The sequence below is a fragment of the Botrytis porri genome (assembly GCF_014898465.1).
Source record: "Botrytis porri strain MUCL 3234 chromosome Unknown BPOR_004, whole genome shotgun sequence".
NCBI lineage: Eukaryota > Fungi > Ascomycota > Leotiomycetes > Helotiales > Sclerotiniaceae > Botrytis > Botrytis porri.
The window spans coordinates 2,138,101-2,161,441 of record NW_024066078.1 but is presented as its reverse complement, the minus strand read 5'-3'; the positions used below and the strand labels follow the sequence as shown (position 1 = coordinate 2,161,441).

The 23,341-nt window shown below is 43.3% G+C and overlaps 8 protein-coding genes across 8 annotated transcripts; 3 read left to right on the top strand and 5 right to left on the bottom strand.

Annotated features, from left to right (window-relative positions):
- Positions 1 to 266: 266 nt before the first annotated feature.
- On the bottom strand, positions 267 to 1,415 carry EAF01_003569 (uncharacterized protein; the record flags this gene model as incomplete). Its single annotated transcript, XM_038911823.1, has 1 exon — positions 267 to 1,415. The coding sequence occupies one exon, from the start codon at positions 1,413 to 1,415 to the stop codon at positions 267 to 269; it is 1,149 nt and encodes a 382-aa protein (XP_038773058.1).
- Positions 1,416 to 2,007: 592 nt separating this feature from the next.
- EAF01_003568 (uncharacterized protein) lies at positions 2,008 to 3,853 on the top strand. The gene is made up of 3 exons (XM_038911822.1): positions 2,008 to 2,447; positions 2,498 to 2,819; positions 3,026 to 3,853. Exons 1-3 carry the CDS (start codon positions 2,209 to 2,211, stop codon positions 3,599 to 3,601), a joined length of 1,137 nt encoding a protein of 378 aa, XP_038773057.1. The 5' UTR covers positions 2,008 to 2,208; the 3' UTR covers positions 3,602 to 3,853.
- Positions 3,854 to 6,857: 3,004 nt separating this feature from the next.
- Positions 6,858 to 7,815, bottom strand: EAF01_003567 (uncharacterized protein; the record flags this gene model as incomplete). The annotated part of the gene is made up of 4 exons (XM_038911821.1): positions 6,858 to 6,909; positions 7,014 to 7,216; positions 7,513 to 7,691; positions 7,752 to 7,815. 4 exons carry the CDS (start codon positions 7,813 to 7,815, stop codon positions 6,858 to 6,860), a joined length of 498 nt encoding a protein of 165 aa, XP_038773056.1.
- Positions 7,816 to 8,963: 1,148 nt separating this feature from the next.
- EAF01_003566 (uncharacterized protein) lies at positions 8,964 to 10,899 on the bottom strand (the record flags this gene model as incomplete). The annotated part of the gene is made up of 3 exons (XM_038911820.1): positions 8,964 to 9,053; positions 9,125 to 10,291; positions 10,351 to 10,899. 3 exons carry the CDS (start codon positions 10,897 to 10,899, stop codon positions 8,964 to 8,966), a joined length of 1,806 nt encoding a protein of 601 aa, XP_038773055.1.
- Positions 10,900 to 12,025: 1,126 nt separating this feature from the next.
- Positions 12,026 to 14,887, bottom strand: EAF01_003565 (uncharacterized protein; the record flags this gene model as incomplete). The annotated part of the gene is made up of 1 exon (XM_038911819.1): positions 12,026 to 14,887. The coding sequence occupies one exon, from the start codon at positions 14,885 to 14,887 to the stop codon at positions 12,026 to 12,028; it is 2,862 nt and encodes a 953-aa protein (XP_038773054.1).
- A 741-nt stretch (positions 14,888 to 15,628) lies between these two features.
- On the top strand, positions 15,629 to 16,010 carry EAF01_003564 (uncharacterized protein; the record flags this gene model as incomplete). The annotated part of the gene is given in 2 exon segments (XM_038911818.1): positions 15,629 to 15,695; positions 15,712 to 16,010. The coding sequence occupies 2 exon segments, from the start codon at positions 15,629 to 15,631 to the stop codon at positions 16,008 to 16,010; spliced, it is 366 nt and encodes a 121-aa protein (XP_038773053.1).
- Positions 16,011 to 17,618: 1,608 nt separating this feature from the next.
- Positions 17,619 to 19,357, top strand: EAF01_003563 (uncharacterized protein; the record flags this gene model as incomplete). Its single annotated transcript, XM_038911817.1, has 3 exons — positions 17,619 to 17,732; positions 17,799 to 18,230; positions 18,404 to 19,357. The coding sequence occupies 3 exons, from the start codon at positions 17,619 to 17,621 to the stop codon at positions 19,355 to 19,357; spliced, it is 1,500 nt and encodes a 499-aa protein (XP_038773052.1).
- A 1,118-nt stretch (positions 19,358 to 20,475) lies between these two features.
- On the bottom strand, positions 20,476 to 22,071 carry EAF01_003562 (uncharacterized protein; the record flags this gene model as incomplete). Its single annotated transcript, XM_038911816.1, has 1 exon — positions 20,476 to 22,071. One exon carries the CDS (start codon positions 22,069 to 22,071, stop codon positions 20,476 to 20,478), a length of 1,596 nt encoding a protein of 531 aa, XP_038773051.1.
- Positions 22,072 to 23,341: the final 1,270 nt, after the last annotated feature.

Here is a 23,341-nt window from a genome sequence, read left to right as displayed (position 1 = left end):
TTGAGACTTGGGGGCAGAAAAGTGGATATGTAAATATAGGACATCGGGGCAATAATTGAGAGGGCCAAAAGGGTGAATTGCATAGCGAGGACGTTTTACAGACAGGTTGACACAGAGCAAGATGGGTATATGTCGAGACCATAGAGGTCATAATTGTCATTATATGCAATGTATTTCTAGACATACAGAGAGCACTCCACTTCCCAGACCCTTTGACTTCCCAACTCCCAAACACCCGAAAGAACAGTTTCCATTCATCAAACCTCTTAAGTACCGGCCAAACTGGCATATTGCACGTCGCCTGCACCGGGTGGAGCAGGAACTGCCGACATACTAGCCAAATCGTCCCGAGGAGCTGCAACTTGCGAAGCACCACCCTCAATCGCTCTTCTCTGTGAACTCGAACTCGAACTCGTAAACGCGGATCGTCCTTCCCTGCCAGTAGCTATGCGCTCATCTTTATCCATGGTACCAATAGGTCTGGGTCTTCCCCACTGTACCCTCAATGGGCAACCTGCAATTATAGCTTTTCCTTGTAAGGCTTCTGCTGCGGCTTCGGCTCCTTCTCTCGTCGCATAATTGATGAACGCGCAATGTGACATGTGCGAACAGACCAATGATCTTAATTTCCCGTAGAGCGAAAAGAAATCCCTAATCTTATATTCTGGCAAGTCATCTTCAACACCAGTAACAAAAAGCGAAGTTATTGATTTGTCGGACGGTGGTAAGATATCTTGAGGCCCTGGTGGTAATTGCGCCGCGCTAGGGAAAGCTCTCCCTCCTCTGGCCCCGCCTCTACCACCCCGACCAGCACCCCTGTTCGGTTGTCCATCTCGTGTTCGGATCGGCCCCGGTCCCTTGGTTGCCAATGCTATTCCCTTCTCATTTTGACTTCCATTTGCAGCATCGCTAGCACTACCTTCCCCATCCGTAATCATCTTTCTCCCCTTTCTGAAATAAGGCTGACTGTTTGCCAACCTCCTTAGAAGTTCTCTGGCCTTCTCATCCGTCTTCTCATACTCTTCCATTCCCTTCCCCTCCTCAATTTCCTTCTCATGATTCTGCGCATAGTATTCTCTGTTGACCTCACTCTGCGGTCCCGGCGCAATCATCTTCAATGCCGCATCTCTAACCACTATCGGCAATCCAAAACTCAAATCCAACATACAGCATTGACAACAATTCTTCAATCGCGCGCATGTGAGACAGATATTGGTGCGTTTACTACGAGCTGTACGATCGGCTTTCCATTGGAAAACGGTGAAAGGTCGCGTGCAAAGTTTGCATTCTTCGCCGTGGTCCTGTTTAATCATTTGTACGAAAGGGTTATCGGGAAGACAATTTTCGCAGACGGAGGGGAAGTCGGTGGTTTCCCATCCGGAGCGATTGAGATCTTGTTTGATCTGTGGTGGCATGATTCAGGAGTGTATGTGTTATTATTATGTTTGTAGGAAAATAGTGTCGATAATGTGTGATTAAAAGTGTCTTTTGCGACAAAGTGACGTTGATATTGTGATGGCTTGATAATAGAAGCTAGGAAAGGCTGAAGAAGAGGCGAATAAATTCGAAATGCGGAATTTGACTAATGCAGTTGGACATTGATACACGTGATAAGGCTGACAGGTAGCCTTACAAACCAAAACAGTAGACATCTTTCCCTTTTCCTTCCCAGCAAATATGATCTCTCCTCCTCTCTCAATGCTGTATACCTTTCAGTCTATTTCCCAGTCTTATTATTACATGTGAATAACGGTCTACCATGATAGAATAGAAATCCTCATTCTGAACCTTCATTCACCGTTTCTTTTCACTACCGGTGTATCCAAAAATGCCAACGATTTTAGCACCCAGCCTTTCGAGTCTAATCTGCACAATTTGCTGTCCCGCCGCCTATCGAAAGTTCCCCATTCATGGGTGAGGCTCAATGACCAATTAGAGGCTTGAGACCCCTTACATTTATCACTTCAGGCCTAGTACACGAATACGATTCGCTATCCGCCTAGGGGTAACTAAATTACCCTGGCCATAATTTCAATGGTGTTGATAAATATCTATCAGAAATTCCCCTTTCTTCGATAACCCAAATTTCCAACCATTCCAATTAACTTTACTTTACCTTCATTTAATTCTTCAAAATTCGATCAACTCGAATACCGCTTTCTTTAAAATAATACGTCTTCTAATTTACGAATTCATTAAATATTTACAATGGCTCCAACCAAACTTGAGAACGAGGATCACTCCCGCGATGCTGCTTTCAACAAAGCCATGCATAAGGATTCATCCAATGCTGAGGGTGGTTTCCGTGCTATGATGAAGAAGGACTCTTCAGCGCAAAAGGCTGCTGTTGATGAATACTTTAAGCATTGGGATAACAAGGCTGCTAAGAACGAGACCAAAGAGGACAGAGATGCACGCGTTGCAGAGTATGCTACTTTGACCAGACAGTCAGTTATTCCATTGATCTAGAGAAGACTCAATGCTAATGTATGTATAGTTACTACAATCTCGCAACTGATCTCTACGAATATGGATGGGGACAATCTTTCCATTTCTGTCGTTTCGCATACGGTGAACCTTTTTACCAAGCCATTGCCCGTCACGAACATTACCTCGCAGCCAAAATTGGTATCAAGGATGGTGACAAAGTTTTGGATGTTGGATGTGGTGTCGGTGGACCAGCAAGAGAGATTGCCAAGTTCACTGGAGCACACATCACCGGTTTGAACAACAATGATTATCAAATTGAGCGTGCGACCCGATATGCGGCAAAGGAGGGTATGTCCGATCAATTGAAGTTTGTCAAGGGAGATTTCATGGTATGTTCTTTTTTTTTCAAGCCACGGAGATTTGTGGAGTCTGTACGATGCTACGCAATTTTAAAGTATTTGCTACTTCAGAGCTTGAGAGATCAAGCCATGAGACAATTTTCACCATATACACCGATAAAGACTTTGCATATCTTCATTGGCAACGTCTTCTCTCTTCTGGATCATAACTAATAGGGGGGGTTTTTTTTTTTCAGCAAATGTCTTTCCCAGAGAACTTTTTCGATGCTGTTTATGCAATTGAAGCAACTGTTCACGCCCCATCCCTCGAAGGTGTTTACTCTCAAATTTTCAAAGTTCTCAAGCCAGGTGGAACTTTCGGTGTCTACGAATGGCTCATGACCGATAAATACGATAATGACAATGAACATCACCGTGAGATTCGTCTCGGTATTGAGCAAGGTGACGGAATCTCCAACATGGTCAGGATTTCTGAAGGTATCGCCGCTATCAAAGCCGCTGGTTTCGAACTCGTACTCAATGAGGATTTGGCCAAGAGACCAGATGCTACTCCATGGTATTACCCTTTGGCTGGTGAATTCAAGCACATGGGTACCATTGGAGATTTCTTCACTATTGCCCGTATGACCAAGATTGGTCGGGGATTGACACACAAATTTGTTGGTGCTTTGGAGTACTTGAAGTTAGCACCACATGGAACACAAAAGACAGCTGATTCATTGGCTTTGGCTGCCGATTGTTTGGTCGCTGGTGCTAGGGAAGATTTGTTCACCCCTATGTATTTGATGGTTGCAAGAAAGCCTTTGGCATAAGGTTGGGGCGTTTGTTTGGATTTGGGGTGGGGTTGAGTGATCATGAACTAATGCGTTTGTGATTCCTTATACAAGACATATATTGGCTGAAGCTTTTCTCTTACTACGGCACTGGACTTGATGTTTGGGATGAGAATATCTTGATCCAAAATGGAAGCTGGAACGATACCTAGCATGTGCATATTATAGAACGATTGTAATACTTACGAAGAATATAAAGATAATAATACAATACACAATTTTCTCTTCGAATTTGAATGTGAAGTGAGGCTTCCGTAAAATGCAGCTTGCTAGTCGACTCGACTTCAGTCTTATACATTGGGGGAGTGAAGAAGAGGAACGTAGTGGCGTCCCTGCATTCGCATCTCTTTTTCAACATCAATATGAACATTGTTGTGCCTATATATCCCGGCTACATTCTCCTGAGTTATTCTAGACTTGTTTCATGCAATGCGCAAAACCATACCTAGGTATTCCTTGATATTCAACTCCTCTCGGCTCTTGGAAAAGGGTGGAGTGATCGTACACCATGGGCAGTAATACTGAACTGCTGGAGAATATGCGTTAGATGATAGGGAGGGTATATACTGTATGTTGCATGCTGGTATTGCGGATACACTTTTTGGGGGGTGGTGAGGAATGTGTTCTTTTATGTTTCTAGTGGAGTATGTGGTGTGCATTTTCTTTGGAGGGGGGGATGGGGTTTGGGAGGGAAGTGGAATACGTGAGAGGTGATCATTCGAGATGCAATTGGATGGCGACTGTAGATTTGTAGAAGTGATATGGGTTTGAGATACTGCATTTGGGTCATGTAATCATGTTTTCTTTCGTGAACACCTTGCTTTAACATATGATGAAAGATGAGGTTCAGATTAGTGTTCTGCGTGATCTGAACGAAGCGGGAAGAAATCAAGTGATTTTTCCGCGCCCTGGATTTGGTGCAGGCATTCATTTACCTTTTGCAATTCGGGAGAGTTTTTTTTTTTCTTTGCAAAAGCACAGATCTGAAGGACTTGAACGAGTTGCAATGTGGACGTGTCGAGAGAAACAAAGTGGAAACGATGCTTGGCCCTGTGCCCAGTCGCAAAGTTTCTATGTACAGAATTTCATAGGGGGAGCAATTGTGGAGTTGTGGTTTCTAGAGATATTTGTGCATTCTCGCTTTAAGTACTAGTACAGTAGTACTACAAGGCGAGAAATGGATTGTTTGGGCACGTCAAGACTTGTCATGAACTTGTTCTTTAGTACTCTGAAGTACGCATGAAAGAGATCTCGATATTCTTGCGTAGTTGCAATATGCGTAGGAACTTGAGGGGTGGTGGCATGAATATTTGGCTGCTAATGCCGAAAATTAATTGGGCAATACAATACAGTCGCCTGTCTGGATTGGTTGACGAAGATGTATACTTGGCGAGAAATAAAGATTGAAGAAAGGCAGAGTAATTCATGCGTTCATCTGTTCATGCCATGACTCTACGACATCATAGTCTCACGAAAAATGACGATTCATGGAGTAATTCTTTTCGCAGTTCATCGCTCAAGCTACCGCTTTATGGCATGATTTGTGAATGATTCCTCAAGCTTAACCGCCATTCTGATTTTAATTTCCAGTATTCATCTGCAGTGTTTAAATCTAGCTTGGAATTTCTCGCTACAGATTTCACTCCTATTTGTACGCTCGAGGCGATGAGTAGTCTCACACTCCGAAGTATCAAATTGGCAGATAGACTAGACGTAGAAGCCTGCGATGCTATGATCCTCTGAACACAGATCAATATGTCACTAGAATCTAAAGTTTGCAATGATCGGAGTTTCCCAAGAAGTCTAATATTTAGTTCAAGAGGAGTGCGCATCCCAAGGGAGTAAAGTCCTTCCCGCCGAACTAGAGGTCCCAGTTATATTTACTCGTAAGTATCAAGAATCTCGCGCTGTTGGACTTTAACATCCGATTATTGAACCCCTCACAGAACATCAATGGCTGAAATCCTCATATCAAGTAATTATTTTCGGTGAATTTCCCAGTCTATCAATCTCGTTTTGGATCTTGTATTCTTTCACTTAGTCGGAACACAGAATTAGATAGATGCACAATCAAATACAGGTCAACACTGGTCTTCACTGACCTCATCACCAGATATCACATTTGATTACTGAAATGCTATAATACTAAATCTCATATACCAAGAACCACAACAATAAAAGGGAACCCTTCCAATAGCTTCATGAGAGGAAAGCGCTTATTTGAAGTATGATCTAAATTTAGGATACAAAAATAACAGCAGATCTAAAGCAATCATTATCTTGCCCTATGGAGGAGAGAATTGTTAACTCTATATGATTTCCTGATCCGACGAGCTCGCTGCTATTGCTACTACGCACTTCCTACACTACACCTCTCATACAACTTTCAAAGTTCTCCCACTCCTCGAACACCAAACCCCCTCCAAATAAAACTCCCTTCAATCTGAAGTTCAAAAAACCAGAACACACACACACACACTCCCATCCCATCCCACAAACAAACAAACAAACACCCAAGAGTGAATCTCAGCCCTACCCCTCGCCCCCAACCAACAAATTACAACCCAAATATTACACATCTGCTCCATCTCGAAATTGACATCACCTAAGTTATCCCCACAACCAATAGATATCCTCGCGCAAAGAAATTCGATCTAAATACCAACTAAAATACCAAAATAGTCTATTCACTATACACTAGCCATAGGAACTAGTATTCCCAAACCCTAGTATAAGTGAATCTGGGTGGATCTAATCCTATTCTAGATTCTCAATGGCAATTTGTTGCACGTCTGAACGATCTCGAAATTGACGTCATGAAGTTATGAGGACCAATGAGATGGCGAGCGCAAAGGATTTCTGAGGTTTCGAGGGAGCTAGTTACTAGGAGGGTAAGCTAGTGTTGATTAGAAGTTACTACTTTGTCATGATGAAAGTGAATTTATCGTTTTGCTTTCAGCCTTAAGGGAAAGGTTAATGGTGATTATGATATGACGGGTATGATAAGATGAGTATTAAAATGTCTCTAATCGCTTGAGCCAATATTTAATACTTACATAGTAAGAAATGAGAGGACTGAGAAAGCGCTCACAAGTATATAGCATATGTACAGAATTGTCTTCAGAATGGATATGTTTTCATTGTTAACGGAGCTAGAATCTATGCTATCGATGAGTTCCTAATTTCCATCATGGTAATAGAGCACCATTTCCGTACTGCATCATCTACAGTATTCTCAATCGTCTTTTCCGAGGAAATCAAACTTTCCAACTGGTACGCCTTCCTTTCTACACACACACCCACGTTAGCATGTCTTCCAAAATTCCTTATCAAAATTTCTCCGCCTAGTCATCTTTCTCTCTCCAGGGAACATGGATGTATTGAAACATACCTCAAAATGTTGTAAGCAGTAACGACATGGAAGTAGAAGTTTGGAATTGCAAAGTTAAGAACATAGTCCTTGGCAGTGAATTTAAGGTCTCCACTTGGGAGCTTCAATACTACCTCCGTATCTTCCTTGCCATCTGTAGAGGTAGAGGGAACGGCCTCGAGAATCTCGATTGTGCGGTTGATGCGGGTATAGAGAGCGGCGAACTGTAAAGGTTGTTAGAATGATGGAATCTCGTATGGTCGAGGACTTGATGGATAAACGAGATAGGGAAATTGAGATGCGGCAGGCGTAAGGCATGGAGCTTCGGACTGTGAGTGGAGGTCATGTGCCTACACGAGCTCTTCTAACCTGACTTTTGCCGGATCCCAGTTGATATACTTCTACCCAAGTATGGGTGATTACAAAGATGCATATTCATCACTCGATGAACCAATTGGTTTCCAGCAAACCCAATTACTCTCATCTCTGCCCTAAACAAAAAAAGGGAATTCAAACTCACATCCTTCTCATTGTCCGGCAAAGAAACATTTTCTGCACCAGCAACCCGGACTGCCAATCCTTTAGCAGAGTCAGACACTCTTTGGATCTGGAAAATCAAATCTCCCATATCATCAATCAACCTTGCGTTGATGATTTTAGATTCATCTTCAAAGTGTGCTTGTCCTTTTGCGAGGAGCTCTGGAGATGCTGTTAATCAATGTACAGAGTGAAATGGGAGGAGACATAGGCAAGACTGACTTGATAATGTCTTGAGGTTTCTGATGAAGGGGACAATCGAGATATCGTAGAGTGAGAGAGCCATTTTAGATGGATGGTTGGATGTACGTTTGTAAGTGTGAGTACTGTGTAACTTCGAATTGAGATTGAGTTGTAAAAGGGAAGAGAGAAGTGAAGAAGATTAGTTAGTGAAGGTTTAAAGTATACATGTTACCGAAGGTCGTTCTTCCCTTTATAGATACCAAGGTGGGTAGATGATAACAGTTCGCACTTGTATTTTACATTCCATTTTCTTCCATACCAATCAGATTATTACCAATCTATCCATGATGAGCACATGTTCAAGCTGCAACATTGTGTTAGGCAAGAAGCTAAACCACTTGAATTTGTAATCAAACCCCTCATCGCCCCACCGTGGAGGGGTTATGATGTTGGTAATCACGTGTTACACAAGTACTCAGTGCGTTGTGACTCCACAAGTGGATCGATTTCAACAGCTAGATTGCTTTGAGTACTACGTAGTGTAGACTCATTGCATTTCAAGTAAATTAAAGTAAAATAAAATAAAATAAAAATAGATTGAATCATCCAATGTCAGCTGTAGATCCAAAAGACTTGGATTGATGCACGATTCGGCCGAGTTGTGCGATATATAGGGATGAGGAAATAGCCATCGTATAAATGAAATCAAACCCGCTGACTCGTCGGCGAATTCAATTCAAGTGAAGATGCGACAAAGAACAGAGAAATGTATCAAATTAAATCCCAAATAGTATAAATTTCGCTAGCTTAAAATCATGCAATCATATCTGTTCATTCATCCATATCTTTCATGTCCTGTTTTATACTCCTTGGTAGTAGAGAAGTGTCCCTTTTCCCAATCCATGTACCAATCACGCAGCCGCATTTACAATAAACCTGATCAATAAGAAAAAGAGAAATGGGAAGTGCAGGTAAAATGTACGCGAATGCTCTGTGCTTTGAGCGCGACACGTTTACCCCAATGCAAAGATAAGGAAGAAAGAGGACAATATGCACCCATTCTATCCCATGCTAAACCTAAATCATAAACATAGGAAATATCATTTCGTCAAGTGGCGTGAGAGAAGCGTAATTGTGAAGGATGTTGGTGATGTGAATCATTGGTCGTGATAATTGTTGTGCCCTAGGTCCTACTGCCAATGATCATTGTGCGTTGCGCGTAATATTCATCGAGGTGCGGAACCCATCAACTCATGAAACATTCGCATGTATCAAGACAGGAATTACTTTTTGGCCGTGTTGGGGTTTTAGGGGTGTAAGAGTATGAAGGGGACAGCGACGCTGTAAAAACGATAATCATTAGAACCTCTTCTTTAAGTCGAAGGAATATCTCGGTAGTCACCAGCACTTACCATTTTGCATCGTTTAGCTTTGCGAGTATAATGAACATGTCTGGTAGCCCAACTTGTAGCAAAAGATATCAGAAATCCTATGAATCCTAGAGTTGGGATACTGGGTAGAAGCTGATCGATTTTCGAGATGGTAGACATCATCCAAGGGAAAAGTTGGAAGCAAGTAAAGATAAGTACCAGGGAAATTAACACATATATAAACATCTTTTGATGCTTCGAGATTTGGCTTAAGCTCATCACACGATAGGGAAAAGGAATTTCAGTGGCCTTCTTTGCTCCCAGGGTCAACGCCCATGCATATCCATTATATCGATTCCCACTAGGCTGTGTGGAATCATAATTATAGGAACCATACGTGGAGGAATTAGGACTTGGGTACATATTACTGCCATCACCATAAAAGATGCTGTTAGTGTCACTGCCGAAGTTCTGAGTCTCGTTAGTATGAAAGCCAAGCCCTTGTCCGAAAGCTGTATTTGTATAAGAATCGTCTGGAAATATTGTGGGTATATTGAATACAGTAGAGGAATAGGATGTTCTAGGCGGCAGTTCGGGTGGATATAGTCCAGTTGGTATGTAATTCCCACAGATGAACAGCTTCACTGTACCACCACAGCCGCAAGCGTGAGAGGTGGTTACAAAAAAGCATTCAGTGCAAATCCATCTAAGACAAGGATCGATGCGGGTAAACTCGAAGTGGCTGTTCTCAAAATGTGCTTGCAAAGATTCTTCATCAATGAAGGAGTGCCGACATTCGCCATCAAGAAAGTAACATTTATAGGCCGAACAATCCCAGACGCCAAGAGGAAATTGGCCACCATGTTGGAAGGGGGAATAGTGGGTTGCAACACGGGTCTCAAGACTTATGGATGTCGATGAGTTGTTTTCATTTTGGCTTTGGCTAGTCTCCAGATCAATTATGGGCGAAAGAATCAAATCGTGATCGAGGGATAAGTCGGGCGCGACATCAAACTTCTCACCAATACCCTGCAGCTCATATTGTACTTGTGAAGTGACTGGTGTGGCCTGCCCAGAAGGGGCGTTTGCAGTCTGAAACTCGTTGATAGGGGAAGTCGAGTTGTAGTACTGTGAGTCGAATTCTTGTTTGCTAGGACTTGATTGGAGAGCACGGTCTAGGCTTTCGATGTCGTGATGTTCTAAGGGACACTAAAAGGCGGAATCAGACAAAGTATCAACAAAAACGAAAAGAGGCTGCTACCACATACTTTGACATTACGACCTCTACATTTCTCGCAAGCCCCTAGATGTCGGATTAAGGCCGTTTCGGCTTTCGCCACAGGGCCGAACCTTTTCCTTTTCCGTTGTGATACTGCCGTGCCTTGATATGAGATTGCTTTATTCTTTGCTCCAGATTTGACCGAATGCTGACTGCTGGTATCGAATGATATCACCGAAGACCAATCCGAAGGGGCTACATCAAACGAATATGCAGTTTTAGATTGGGATGACCGAGAGGCATTGGTGAGAGGTCCAGGAGCACCAAATGACACAATGCTACTTGGCGATGTTGCGTTTGGGTCCGGAGAGCGTTGCGCCAATCCTTCTTTCATCCGGAACTCGCTATACAGCTTCAAAGCACTTTGAAATTTCTCCGGAGGTATAGATTTCTTGTCGACACTGGCAGCATGCGTAGATGAAGAGGGAGACGAGGTCTGGCTTGATGAGGTGTTCACCGATACTCTTCGCCGATGAGATCGAGGCCCAGGCGAAGGTGGCCGCAGATATGGACATGGTGGTAATCTTCCACGAAGCATTTTGGTAGGTTGATTGGGAGGAAATGTTTTCAACAGTTGGTTGTGACTCTTAGATTGTAAATGTTGAATTAAGGTAAGGCTGAAGCCTAAAAGATTGGATCGAAAAAGGATACGGGACAGAACAGGACACAAGGATATTTCTGTGCTAGTAATCGTATTTCATGAAGGAGTCGCCAAACAATGAATGAAGAAATTGACAGTAGACAGTTCGCAAATGAAAAGAAATATATACTCGGCTGTTGATAGAAGGGGGTGCATGCCTGATATATATTCCGCGTGAGATGAGGCTGGCCACACGGTACTCAACTGATCTCGCGCCCCAAGCATGTTAAACGAACCTATAACCCGCTACAGGGATTTCGGTGAGGTATGCGACGTGAACGCTAGTAATTGGAGAGGATAGTGACATTGAACATAAAAAGACATTGTCACGAATCAATTAAATGATGTCGAGGTTTGAAAAACAATGGGACGAGCTGCCAAGGGACGGTGAAAGCTTGCTTCACAAATGAAGGCGGTGCAAGTGACTTGCTCGGTTCTGATTTCTAGCGAAATTGGAGTGGAGATAAGAGATGGATGTTCTGGAAGTGTGGCTGGTTCAATGTGCACTTTGAAAGATAAGGTATATTCTGCCATCATTGTGAGAATAGTAATTATTTGGTGCATCAAGTAACCTCTTACTACAATTCAATTGTAAGATAGCTAAAGCTCAGTTCGATTCTTAGGCGTGAAGCAGCATTACGATACTTGCTACATGTAGCAGTTATTCAAAAGAAAAGCAGCGGCGACTACTTGTGTGGCGAAGTAATTGATTACTTTGTGGAGGAGAGATAGATTGTGCATTCTGAAACGTAGGAGGCCGCCCTATCAACGCCCTTAACGCACCAGTGCCCAAGAGTTCCCAAGTAATACGAGCTTTGGCAACTTCCCTGGCTCGTCACGCACTGGAGGTAATCTCTTGGATGCTGTTGGCCGATAGGAGCTCATAGCTTTAGAAGAGACTGTTCCTATTCGACAATCGGAATTTGACGTCAGGATGAAATGGCTACTCCATGAGTTCATTAGATAAGTAGATAATCCTAATAGTCTGATGGGGCGAGCGATAAGGCGCGGATAACACAGTTCTTCACGACTGTTGTATAGGAGGCCTCCACGACCCAAACAAATCAAAAGATTCTCTGCTCCATGGCCCTTTGAGGCCTCCTTCATTCCCTAAATTCCCTGAAACCTCCTTCGTAGTGTTTCTTCCGCTTCCGAGGCCTCCAAGAATGGCCGCTGGTGGACCCATTTGATTGACAGGTGGAGATAGCGCGTGCAGGGTTCTCTGGGCAGTCATTTGAATTGACATTCCACGAGTTGCGGGGTTAATGATTCTAGGCCGTGAAGGACCCTGATCTCCAGAAGTGGAGGTCTCTGAAGTACGACTTTGTGTTTCTTTCTCTACTATTTGATTTGCTGATATGAATCCACTTGGTTCATCATTCCTTGTTTCTTCGACGGAGAAAATATCTGGAATTGAGGTTGATGACTTCTTAATTTCGACATTTTTGGGAGACTGTGCCAATGTGAGGAAAGCCGCAGTCTGGTCAATCAGACTGGAACTCGTCTTGATCAGGGGTCTCTCCACTTGGTGCTGATTTCGTGTCGGCGCCAGTTTCGCCATGAAGCGGCCAGTCGCACTAAAAGTAGAACCGTTAGATGTCATGCCTACCAAGATCTTATCTGAGTCGACAACATTCAAGTGCATACTAGGTGCAACAGCAGCAATTGGTGATACTGCGACTGTGTTTGGTACCAAGACGTTGGAATTGGTTTTGCTCGCAATATCGGAATTGGGATGTATTGTAGTTATTGGAACTGCGACGTTTTGATGGAGGTCGTATGAGGCAGAGGCTATCCTTTCTGCAGGGTGTGGTATTATAAGAGAATCTTTATGAGGGGGGTTAGGTTTATAGATAGAATTAGAAATTGCTGCCGTGTCAATTTCCGTAATTAAAGGTGGCACATTAGATTCTTGACGCGTCTCGGCATTTTCAGTCGCTGAGGCTCGGTCCGAAGCAGCGCCCTTATGCAAGCCAGTAGAATTTTTGGATTGTTTCTGGATAGTTCTTGACGTCTCGGGCAGATACTCAGGTGATGTTTGTAAAATAAGCTCACGATCTTGAGTTTTCTGTTCGATCGCTTTAGGAATCTGCTTGTTCAAGGTCGAAAGATGTTCTAAGCTAGACTGTCCGGACCTCTCTTCAATGTTCTCCGAGTGACATTGTTGTTTGATTGCTGAATATTCTTGATCTTCTCTCGTAGCCGGCGCGACTATGGGCATGAATTTCTGAGCCTCTGGCGTACGATTACGACACAGAATTGCATCTATTGTTTGATGATTGATACCAATGTTTCCTGGAGAGGACGGAGGCTCTTCGAGATCACTAAATCTTAGAGTTTCCGGAAATCCAGACATGTGCGGTCCATCAATTCCATCATCATTGACCAAATTGTTACCTAAATCATGATCAATTGACGGCCTGCGAGGCGAAGATGATCTCACTATTGGCAAGACATCGCCTAGCTCGGTAGATCTGGTGGCCTCTCGTTCTGGTGTCAATTGAATAGATTGGCTACTAGAAGATGCTATCGCTGGACGAATCACAGAATCTAACTTGATTGACCCGCTGGCTCCATGTAACCCCAATGGAGAAGATTGGGAGCTGAGCCGATCCATACACATCAACATCTTATTGCGTGGGCGAGACTTGATACGTAGAGATGAATGAGATCTTTCCTGTGGCTTGTTCAGTGATGAAGGATTGTTCTGAGACTTTTGCCTTGTACTCGATACTTTCGCTGCTTCTTTAGGTACTGGTGTAATTGCTAATGGCGGGGATGATAATCGCGGTGTCTGCTCAGATATGTTGGGTAGAGGTTTTTTCTTCTTCCGGGCAACTTCCCTTGGTCTTGTTACCGGAACTGGGTGGTCATCTTCATCAGAGCTTGTATCCTTTGACAAGTCGATTGTTTTCGGTTGTTTCTTCTGCATGACTACGTTTCTCTCTATGTTTCTGGGCATAGCTTCACGAAAAGACGAAAGCGATAGAGATGCTCCAGTAAGGTTGCTAGCATATCCACTTTTCTCGGGCTTATCTCTCTTTCTTGCTTGTATTCGACTTTTAGAGAAATTCATATCCATAGTGATGTGGCCTGCCAAACTTTGTCTTCCGTTTGACAAGATGTCCCCATCATGACCCTCATTTTCTTTGGTATCGTTAACATCTGGTCGTGGGACTGTCTTCAGCTTTAAAGACTCATATCGTATAGGCCCCGTGCTCGATGGCGTCGGCGTGAATGACAAAGTAGCCCCCATAAGGTTTTGCGCAAATCCATTTTTGGGTGGCGGCTCATTCACTTTTCTTCTTTTCGTGGGCCTAGGACTTTCTGCCTCGCCGGCGTTTCTAGCATTTAAGCTCTGCCGTTGTTCAAATGGAGACGTTTTTGACACAAGTGCTTTCCCATAATGACCAGAAGGTGTGCCAAGTATATAGTTAAGTGGTTTCGGCTTTAGATGGGCTGCAGCAATAGTTTGCGACCGAATGACAGATGCTGCGGATCGTGCTGGTGACGAGTCTCCATTTCTTGCAATAAATCTCTCCTCCCTTTCTTTGACTCTTTTGTCAATGAGCTCGGTAAGATCTTGGTCCTTCTTCTCTATAAATTCTGACACTTCGACCAATATCCCATTTCTTTCCAACTCCAACTCGGCCCCTTCGTCAAGTGGAGCCTTTTCGCGCCAATGTGCATCTCCTACCAAATTCGATCTTTCGTCGAATACCATAACACGTCTATTGAAAGTGTGATATTTGAGTCGCCCGTCTTGCCATCGCTTCTGTTTTCGACGGGTATCGGCTGTATAGAGGCAACGAAATTCGAGGACTGGAGCTGTATTTTGATCTGGGGGAACGTTTATAGACATAGCAACATGGGCGGGGGCCGTCATTTCTCATAGAGTTAGGGATGTTGTCAAGCAGCAGGCACCTTTCAAGAGAAAAGACCCTGTCGTGCCTGAGAATCAATCTTTGAATTTCGTTGTTTCCTTACGTGACGCGAAACCTAGCAATGACACTCTGATCTAACGCGCCGACTCCCCGCTGACACGTGATGATAACCAGGATTCCCGATAAAAGATCTGTTATATTGGTGTCAGTCATTGAACCAAAATTTGTAGGTATTCAATAGGCGTAAATCTCAAGACTTGAAATACATTAATAATAATTGGATTGGGTGATGGAGATTTTGTATCCAAAATCTAAGAAGGAGAAGAACCTACCTATTCTAAATTACAGCCCTATCGACACGATCAAATAGGAGCAGAAGGATGAATAATATAAATCTTTGTTGGAATTCCATCGTTTAAGATTCAATTGAATGATGAAGTCTGGGCATTTCAGATATAGTTGAACACTGAAGCCTTTATATTTCATGAGCGGTGATGAATCTTGGGATGAAAGTCATGAGCTATCCCCTGAATGATATCTTCATGTCAGCACCGAGTTCTCGGACTGCGCGAACTATCTACCCAATCTTTATATTGCCACGCGTTTGAACTACAATTCAAGGTATTGAATGGTCCACTCTATAAATGATAGGAGAGTTATCTAAATGTACTTAAGTCCAAAGATTCCCTGGATAAAAGTTCGATTAATTGCTTGAGATGTTATCGCCCATCTATACTTTCATTATGTTGACCCCTTCTACCTCGTCGCTTGTGCTGCTCCTGCCAGCTAGCTCTGGCGACCGCTCGTGTGGTACATCAATCTCTAGCTCTTGACAACAGCACTGCATGTGCTCCAGTCCATTTGATCATCGCTCGTGGAACCACTGAGGGCTACCCCGGGACTCTCGAGAGCTTGATCGGGTTGATTATGGATGCCAATCCAGGAACTGATTACGAAAGTGTTATCTATCCTGCTACGGACGAGACTTCCACAAACAGCTATGCTGAAGGGCTTGTGGCTGCTAAGGACCAGTTTACTGCTTATGCAGAGTCATGTGAAGATTCGAAAATTATCTTCCTAGCCTACTCTCAAATGCGTTGTCTTTCCATGAGATGTCGCATCTAGGCTAATTCGCACAGGGTGCTATGATTGTTGGAGATATGCTAGCTGGTGAAGGCGGAGATGAGATTCTCGGTGCCGGAAATGGGCCACTTCCCATTGATTTCGAAAGTTGGGGACCGCATGACAGCTCTAGTCCTTTATGGAGACCCAAGACACATCCCTAACGAGAGCTTTGATGTTCGGGACAACAATGTAACTGGCGTAAGTAATGCTGATAGAGCCATGGCATATCATGGCCTAGAAGCCGGAACATGAGCAAAAAAAAGTACTGACTAATTCCTAGAAATATTTAAGAATTACTTCACAGATTTCGGTCATCGAAAACCAATATGCTTCAAAGATTGCAAACTGCTGCAATGTTGAAGATCCAGTATGTGCTAGCGGTACTAATCTTGCAGCTCATCTTGTATATCCTCAAAATTGGGATACTACTGCTGCTGCTGCTGCTTGGGTTCAGACTATGTTAGAAGGATAATCGATACCTTACTGCTTGCATCCCAATACTTCCTATGTAAGACCCAAGAAACAACCGGACCAAAGACGTTCGACGAAGAATATTCACTAACCTTAAGCAACCGACTAATAAATAGTCGTTGGATGGGGATAGATCCGAAAAATGGTGCCCACTAGCTTATATAATAGCCCCCTAATCCACTAATTAATGGTTCAAAAATATAACGGGTCGTTCCAGACTGGTATTACAAGAAAGTTTATATACCATACCTATGTTATGATCGCTTCACCATGTTTCAACCAAAACGTTGTGAGAGTTTGTGACTTTCATACGGGATGTTTATAGATTCATTTTAGACATACCTAGGTATGCACTTTTTAGGAAAAGGGAGGAAGGATCTTTAATAAACTGTTAGTTTCATGGACCGATTAAGATATCTGACGTGATCCAGAAGGCTCATTGTCCTTGAAACAAGAAATATAGAAAGCCGCTTTTACATTCAACAGGGCTGAAATGGAGATTCTCATTCCAAGTTCAAAAACGAGTCGAACCTCGATTGAGATGTTGAATTTTAGATACTGTATTGGGATAAGGATTGATGATTGATTCTGCAGTCTCAATCACTCTGAAGAAGACGCCCCTATAGACACGTACTTGTGTTATTATTATTATTATTATAACGTAAACGTACCGTAATTATATTCGTATGACTACCTGGTAGGTGAATGCTATTATCTGGGCAACCAAATTATGTCACTCTGAGTCGGGAGGCTGGTTTCTGTTTAAGGAGGCACAGGCCATTCATCTCAACCCCGCGAACCGGTTTGAGTTTCAGGACATCTTTTTGCTGCTGCTTACCTGGGTAGTATTTTTCAAATAAACCCCTACAATACAAATACAACTCCAAAGAAGATAATTGTTAGAGACACTCACTCCACTAAACTTTCCTTAATCCATTAAGGGGGCTGTGTTTGAATGTTGGGAATCTTATCAATTGATTTATTGACAGCTGTCCCTACTGCGAGGTATCAACATTGAACATCTTCTTAATCATCTGAGAATCAACTACGTGGAACTCATTCGTTTCTATATCTTGTGGGGATAAGTGGCACATATTGACAACGACCATCTAATTGATACATTCTTCCACAAACAAAATGAATTCTGTGCACCGGCAGATTGGCAAGATCAGGCATAAAGGTCCTGGTGATACTGCCAAAGTATCTGTACTTTTGAGCGATTACGAAGATGCGAATAAGATGCTCAATATGGTAAGTTGCCTAAACATCGCGCCATATACTTTCGCCATATAGTACGTTACTAATATACATAAATAGATAATTGAAGCTTCCAAAGCATGGAGAGACGCATGGGTGTCTATACTTTCCTCTCAATTGAATACAGCCTTAAGTTTCGAGGAGTTATATCAGCCCATTGTAGGCACCAGCGATGCTCATCGAGACAATCCGGCAGTTACCCCTCGCCAACAAATGGAGCGAACTATCAAATTGAAGGATACATATACGGAACTGAAAACAGACCTACTGGAAGAAGTTATGATGATGGATTCTCGAGTTACAAAGCCGGCTACGGAAGCGATGGAATTTCTACAGCCTATTCGAAAGACGATCAAGAAACGAGAAAACAAAAGATTAGACTGGGAAAGATACATAGATAAGGTCAATAAAGGGTCTGCTAAGATGAAGAGAACTGATCGAGAAAACGCTGCTTTGGCAAAGGCTGAAGAGGAACAAGGCAGGGCAGCAGAGGTTGGTACCTGAATAACCCTTCCATTGCCGGAGGGACAGCTTTTTGAGGCTTCAAATATGCACATACACAATTATCACACCAACACTTCTCAATGGATCCTCAAGAGAATTGTCCCTCCCGACTATGGCAGGGATATCGTCAACGAATGAGAGTAGTACTAATTGATATCCAGGCATTCAAAGATGCAGACGCTCATCTCCGAGAAACGTTACCACCCATAATCGCTGCAGCCTTCTCGATCCTACCGCATTTACTCGCCGTACAGATCATGATCCAGAACACGCTCCTCGCGCAATACTACACAGCACTGCACAATTACTGCGAAGATGTAGGCCTACCTTCTCCTCCACCCCCAATGGAAGACGTCATCGCAGTCTGGAATCAAGACTATCACCCCATAAAACAAGAAGTCGAACTCATAGATTGTATCCGCCGCGGCAAAGCCGTTCACCAACCTATGAACGTCAGCGAAGAAAGTGCAAATCCAAGCTCAAGCTCAAATTCAAAATCCATAACCGGTCTCAATGTCCGCAATGGATTTTCCCGTCGTCCCTCGAACCAATCTATGAGCACAAACCGCGACCCCTCTCCAAATCCAAGCATATCAACCACATATTCCGATGCGCGATCTCCCAGGCCTGATCGTCCACCCCCTATTCGTTCCACCTCTCGGCCTCGCATCCCCTCAACTCAACATACAGTCCCCGTTTTCTCACCCCCTACAACATCAGATAACGACTACAACGAACCTGTTCAAACCCCAATTCCTAGCGACTACTCCAACCATCTCACGCCTGTTTCCACGCATTCTTCTTCTTATGCTCCCGCAGGCCCATCTCTAGATTATTTCCAGCGCGGGTCAACCAATGAAGGTGTAGCAGTGAATTCTGCAATCGGAAAGAAGAAACCTCCTCCGCCTCCCCCTAAGAGATTGGGTTCTTCTAATGGAGGCATTTTTGTGGTAGCGCTTTATAATTTTGAGGGCCAAGGAGAAGGAGATTTGAGTTTCAAAGAGGGTGATAGGATTAGGGTTACGAAGAAAACGGGAAGTACAGATGATTGGTGGGATGGAGAATTAAAGGGGGTGAAAGGGAGCTTTCCAGCAAATTACTGTAAGAATGCTTAGATGACTTGGGAGCGAAGGGGAAGTGCATATTCAGGCTGAGTAGCTGGAGCGCGTGAGATTTATAGCGAGAATCGCCTAGATGAAGGGCGAGATATTTACTATATGCTATATTATGAGAGGATCACAGGTATCTACGAACCTAGCTCAAAAATATATGGACGGAGTTCGGTCTCCTGGATGGAAGAAATGGATGGACAAATCGATTCAATAAACTTTTTTATACTATCTACCTACCTACCTATATTATACTACTAATGATCACTACAATTTGACGACGACAAATGAGAATGAACTCCCGAGTGAGATTGCAATGGAATGAATGGGATGTTTTAGCCTTCACATACATACATCTGCATCAGAGTAGCGAAGAAACCATACTTTCGAGAAAGGAAAAAAAAGTTCAATTCAAAGGGTATACTACTGCTACTGCTTTCGCTATGCCCATTTGTTCGCCATGCCTGCACAGGTACCTGTAATATCATGCTATACCCAAATTTCCACAGGTAGGTACCTAGGTACATCCGAAACTCGAATACGCTGCACAACGCTGCACTATTTTATGCTATGCTATGTTATGCTATATCTATATTTGTCTGCACGCACCATCGATTGAACGTGAATGGATGCGAGAACTTTCGAACCAGTTGTTTTGTTTTGTTTGTTTCTGTTCCATCGATAAAGGAAATCTTGTAAAGGGGGGAGGGGGGGGTGGGGGTATCTTTTCATCCATGCGAGCGATTATCCGTGTAAGTGGCTTCCCGCTGCAATCATTCTAGGCGTGCTGTTTATCATTTCTGGCCATGTTGAATTATCTGTCGTCATCATCGCTCATGGTGCTTGAGAGGTGATTTTGATGCGGGGTTTTCATCCGTCCAATTATGGTGTTTGGCTTTGAAATTGAATTTGGGTTCGAATTCGAGTCCCATCCACGGATCCCATCCGGCCGCCAAGACGTCCAGCTTCGCCAAATAAGAGAGGGGCAGTTTCCAATTTTTGAGGCTCCCGAAATCATACCATCCGACCATGCAATTATAAATTCGATCCCAATATCTTATCCCAGTAGGAAGAAAAAGGCAAACAGAAAAAAATTTATCCACTGTTACCATCTGACGATAGAATCATCTCTGTCCCATTGGTCTTCCAAAATTCATACTCGGCTTCATCTTCAACAGAACAGGTCCCGGTTCATCATCCTCATCCTCATCCTCACAATCATGCCCTTCTCCTTCCATACCCCTCCCATCATCACCTCCACCACCAATGGACCTATTCCTCGCTTTTTTCATTTGCAAGACCGGACTCGAAGTGCCTGCGCTACCGGTAGGGCTGACTTCTTTACTACCCGGTCTTGAGTTTTTGACTTCTTCCAATTTCTCCGTAAGTGCTTCAAGGAATAATTCATCTCTGGCTGGAACATTCGTAAGACATAGAGGACCTGTTAAAGGGCGATCATGAACTTCTTCCTCTTCTTCATCTGGTAGTAGTCTATCGAGCGCAATTCTTTCATCTTCATCCGGAACTGGCGCTAGGGAACCCCGATGGACAAGTCCATCAAAACCTCTCGGCGTTTCATCCCCTTCTACCTCTTGAGACTCTTTGACCAAATCGGAAAAGCGTGAAATGGAATGGTTGGGTGTGTGACCCGCATACATCGTTAATCTCCTATTTTCTGGTTCCAAATGTGCTTTTCCTAAATTCAAACCAACATCCCTTCCTGACGGCTTAACATTTGGACTTAATCTCGGACTGGCAGACCTAGGACTTAAAACATGCGCGACGAATACTGGATCTACGGCGCTGGCTTTGATGGGCACACCTTCGAGATGTGGAGCAATTTTTGATATATCTATACTATCGGCTCCTATGATATCGCCATTACTACTTTCGGCCTTCTCCCAATGTACAGCAGAATGATGTGGATGTAAGAGTTCCGGTGATGCATATAGAGAGGATCCAACAAAATCCGACGGAGTTAACTCCTGAATAACCTGAATTGGTGTTTGCCTGGGCGCATGAATATCTTCCACTCTCAGAGCTTCTGATTCTGCTGAAAATGTTCTCGTGGGGTTTTGTGGTGCTGGTGCGTAAAATGGAGACCCATCTGCATTTCTTCCTGTCTCTTGTTTTATGTCTGGGTGACCGTGCGACGATTTTTTCGATTCTGTACTTCCACTTCCTGGAGATGCCATTGCTTTCGTAGGTCCTTTAATGATCGGTACACCATTTGGACTAGTGAATACGTTTGCTGCTGGGCTGAACCCTAAATTTGCCAATTCCAAATTGAAGATTCCAGCTGGTGATACGACATCCCCTTTTTCTTTCAATCTTGCTTCGAGTTCTCGAATCCGAGCAATCAAGATTCCTCTTTCCTTATCCCATAATTCTCGTTCTTCTGCGATCACCTCGATTGCACGCTGCCGGTCTGCCAAGATGTGCGCTCGTTCCCCTTCGAATTGTTCTCTCAGGTTGTGCGAATATCTTCTGAAATCTTCGACCAACTCGGCAGCCGTATTTTCTGCCGAAGCGGATCGAGTATGAGGAGGAGAGATCGGACCACCACTGGGAGACGAGTGATATTTATATTGTGCTGGAGAAGAGGTATTGGGAGGGAAGAAGGAGGTGGGAGCTTGTCCAAGGTGATGTAGATGACCGGCCATTGGCGAATTGACTGTAGAGCCGGAATGAGAGAGTGGTAAGCGAATTAAATGTGCCATATTTACAGGACTTGTTGCAGGAGAAAGGAAGGAAAGAATTGGGAGGTTGGTTTTAAGTGTTGAATTGTATGTTGTTTATTTAATTTGGGGATGGTTGTATGGCATGTAATGGTATTGTATAAGGTTATTAGTTGGGTTATGAATAAGGTCATACCCAGGAAATTTCTTGTGATGAAATGGTTTGCGAGGATGGATTGAATGGGTAGGATGGATTGAATGGATTGAATGGGTAGGATGGATTGAATAAATTGACTAAATTGAATGGATTGAATAAATTGAATAAATTTCCAATAAAGGAAATGATCCCATATAGCAGCTACCTCAGTACAGGTAGTCAAAGTAAAACTTGTCGCAAGCTGATATCAAATTCTAATACTGCGGGCTCAAGCTGATCATTTTCTGGTGCAGGTGTGTATGGGTGTGTGTGTGGTGGGTGCGTGGTGGGTGTATGGGTGTGATTATGGGTGTGATTATGGGTGTGATTATGTATGTGTGACTTGAGTAAGGTAGCAATTGGGGATTGGGGATTGGGAATTGGGAATTGAGAATTGAGAATTGGGAATTGGGAATTGGCAATTGGCAATTATCCTCGGGACGGGATTATGACGGGAAGAGCACGATCCACTTTCCAATCCAGTCAGGACGAAGTAGGAAAAAAAAGAAAAAAGATTTCTCTCTTTTCTTTCTTTTGTGCTTTTGTGTCTTTCTTATCTAATCATCATCCTATCACTTGAGAACAAAAGTCATGGATGGATTTCTTTCTTCAGTTCTCTTACTGTGCTTTGCTCTCAATTCCCATATATCGGGTGTGAAAGGAGGAAGGGTAATGAATAAGTACAGAGTAAACAAACAAACAAACAAACAAATAAATGAGTATAAACCAACACAATACACCAAAGCTTTTATACAATCTTCTATACTTTCTCTCTACCTTGTATTCACTTCTCTACCATCCCATCCATCCCATCCATCCCATCCATACTTTCCATCTACCTATCTCTCTCTCTCTACCTTGTATTTACTTCTCTACCATCCCATCCATACCTACATGGACATTCGGGTGTGTTGTCATTATTATCTGGTCAATTTATTCTCAAACATATGCAAATAATACTGTTACTGCATAAAATTCATTATTCCGGTACTCCATTCGGCTTTCACCCATCAAATGTGTCAAATTGATTGGTTGCCTTGGTACCAATGATTAATGACGGATCGGTCCGTGAATTATAATTGCTTGAATTAAGGGTCTTTATGAAACAGGTCCTAA

Coding starts and splice junctions, on each gene's coding strand:
- EAF01_003568 (XM_038911822.1), top strand. CDS start 2,209: ATGGCTCCAACCAAACTTGAGAACGAGGATCACTCCCGCGATGCTGCT. Junction 2,448..2,497: donor TATGCTACTTTGACCAGACA/GTCAGTTATTCC, acceptor ATGTATGTATAG/TTACTACAATCTCGCAACTG. Junction 2,820..3,025: donor TTGTCAAGGGAGATTTCATG/GTATGTTCTTTT, acceptor TTTTTTTTTCAG/CAAATGTCTTTCCCAGAGAA.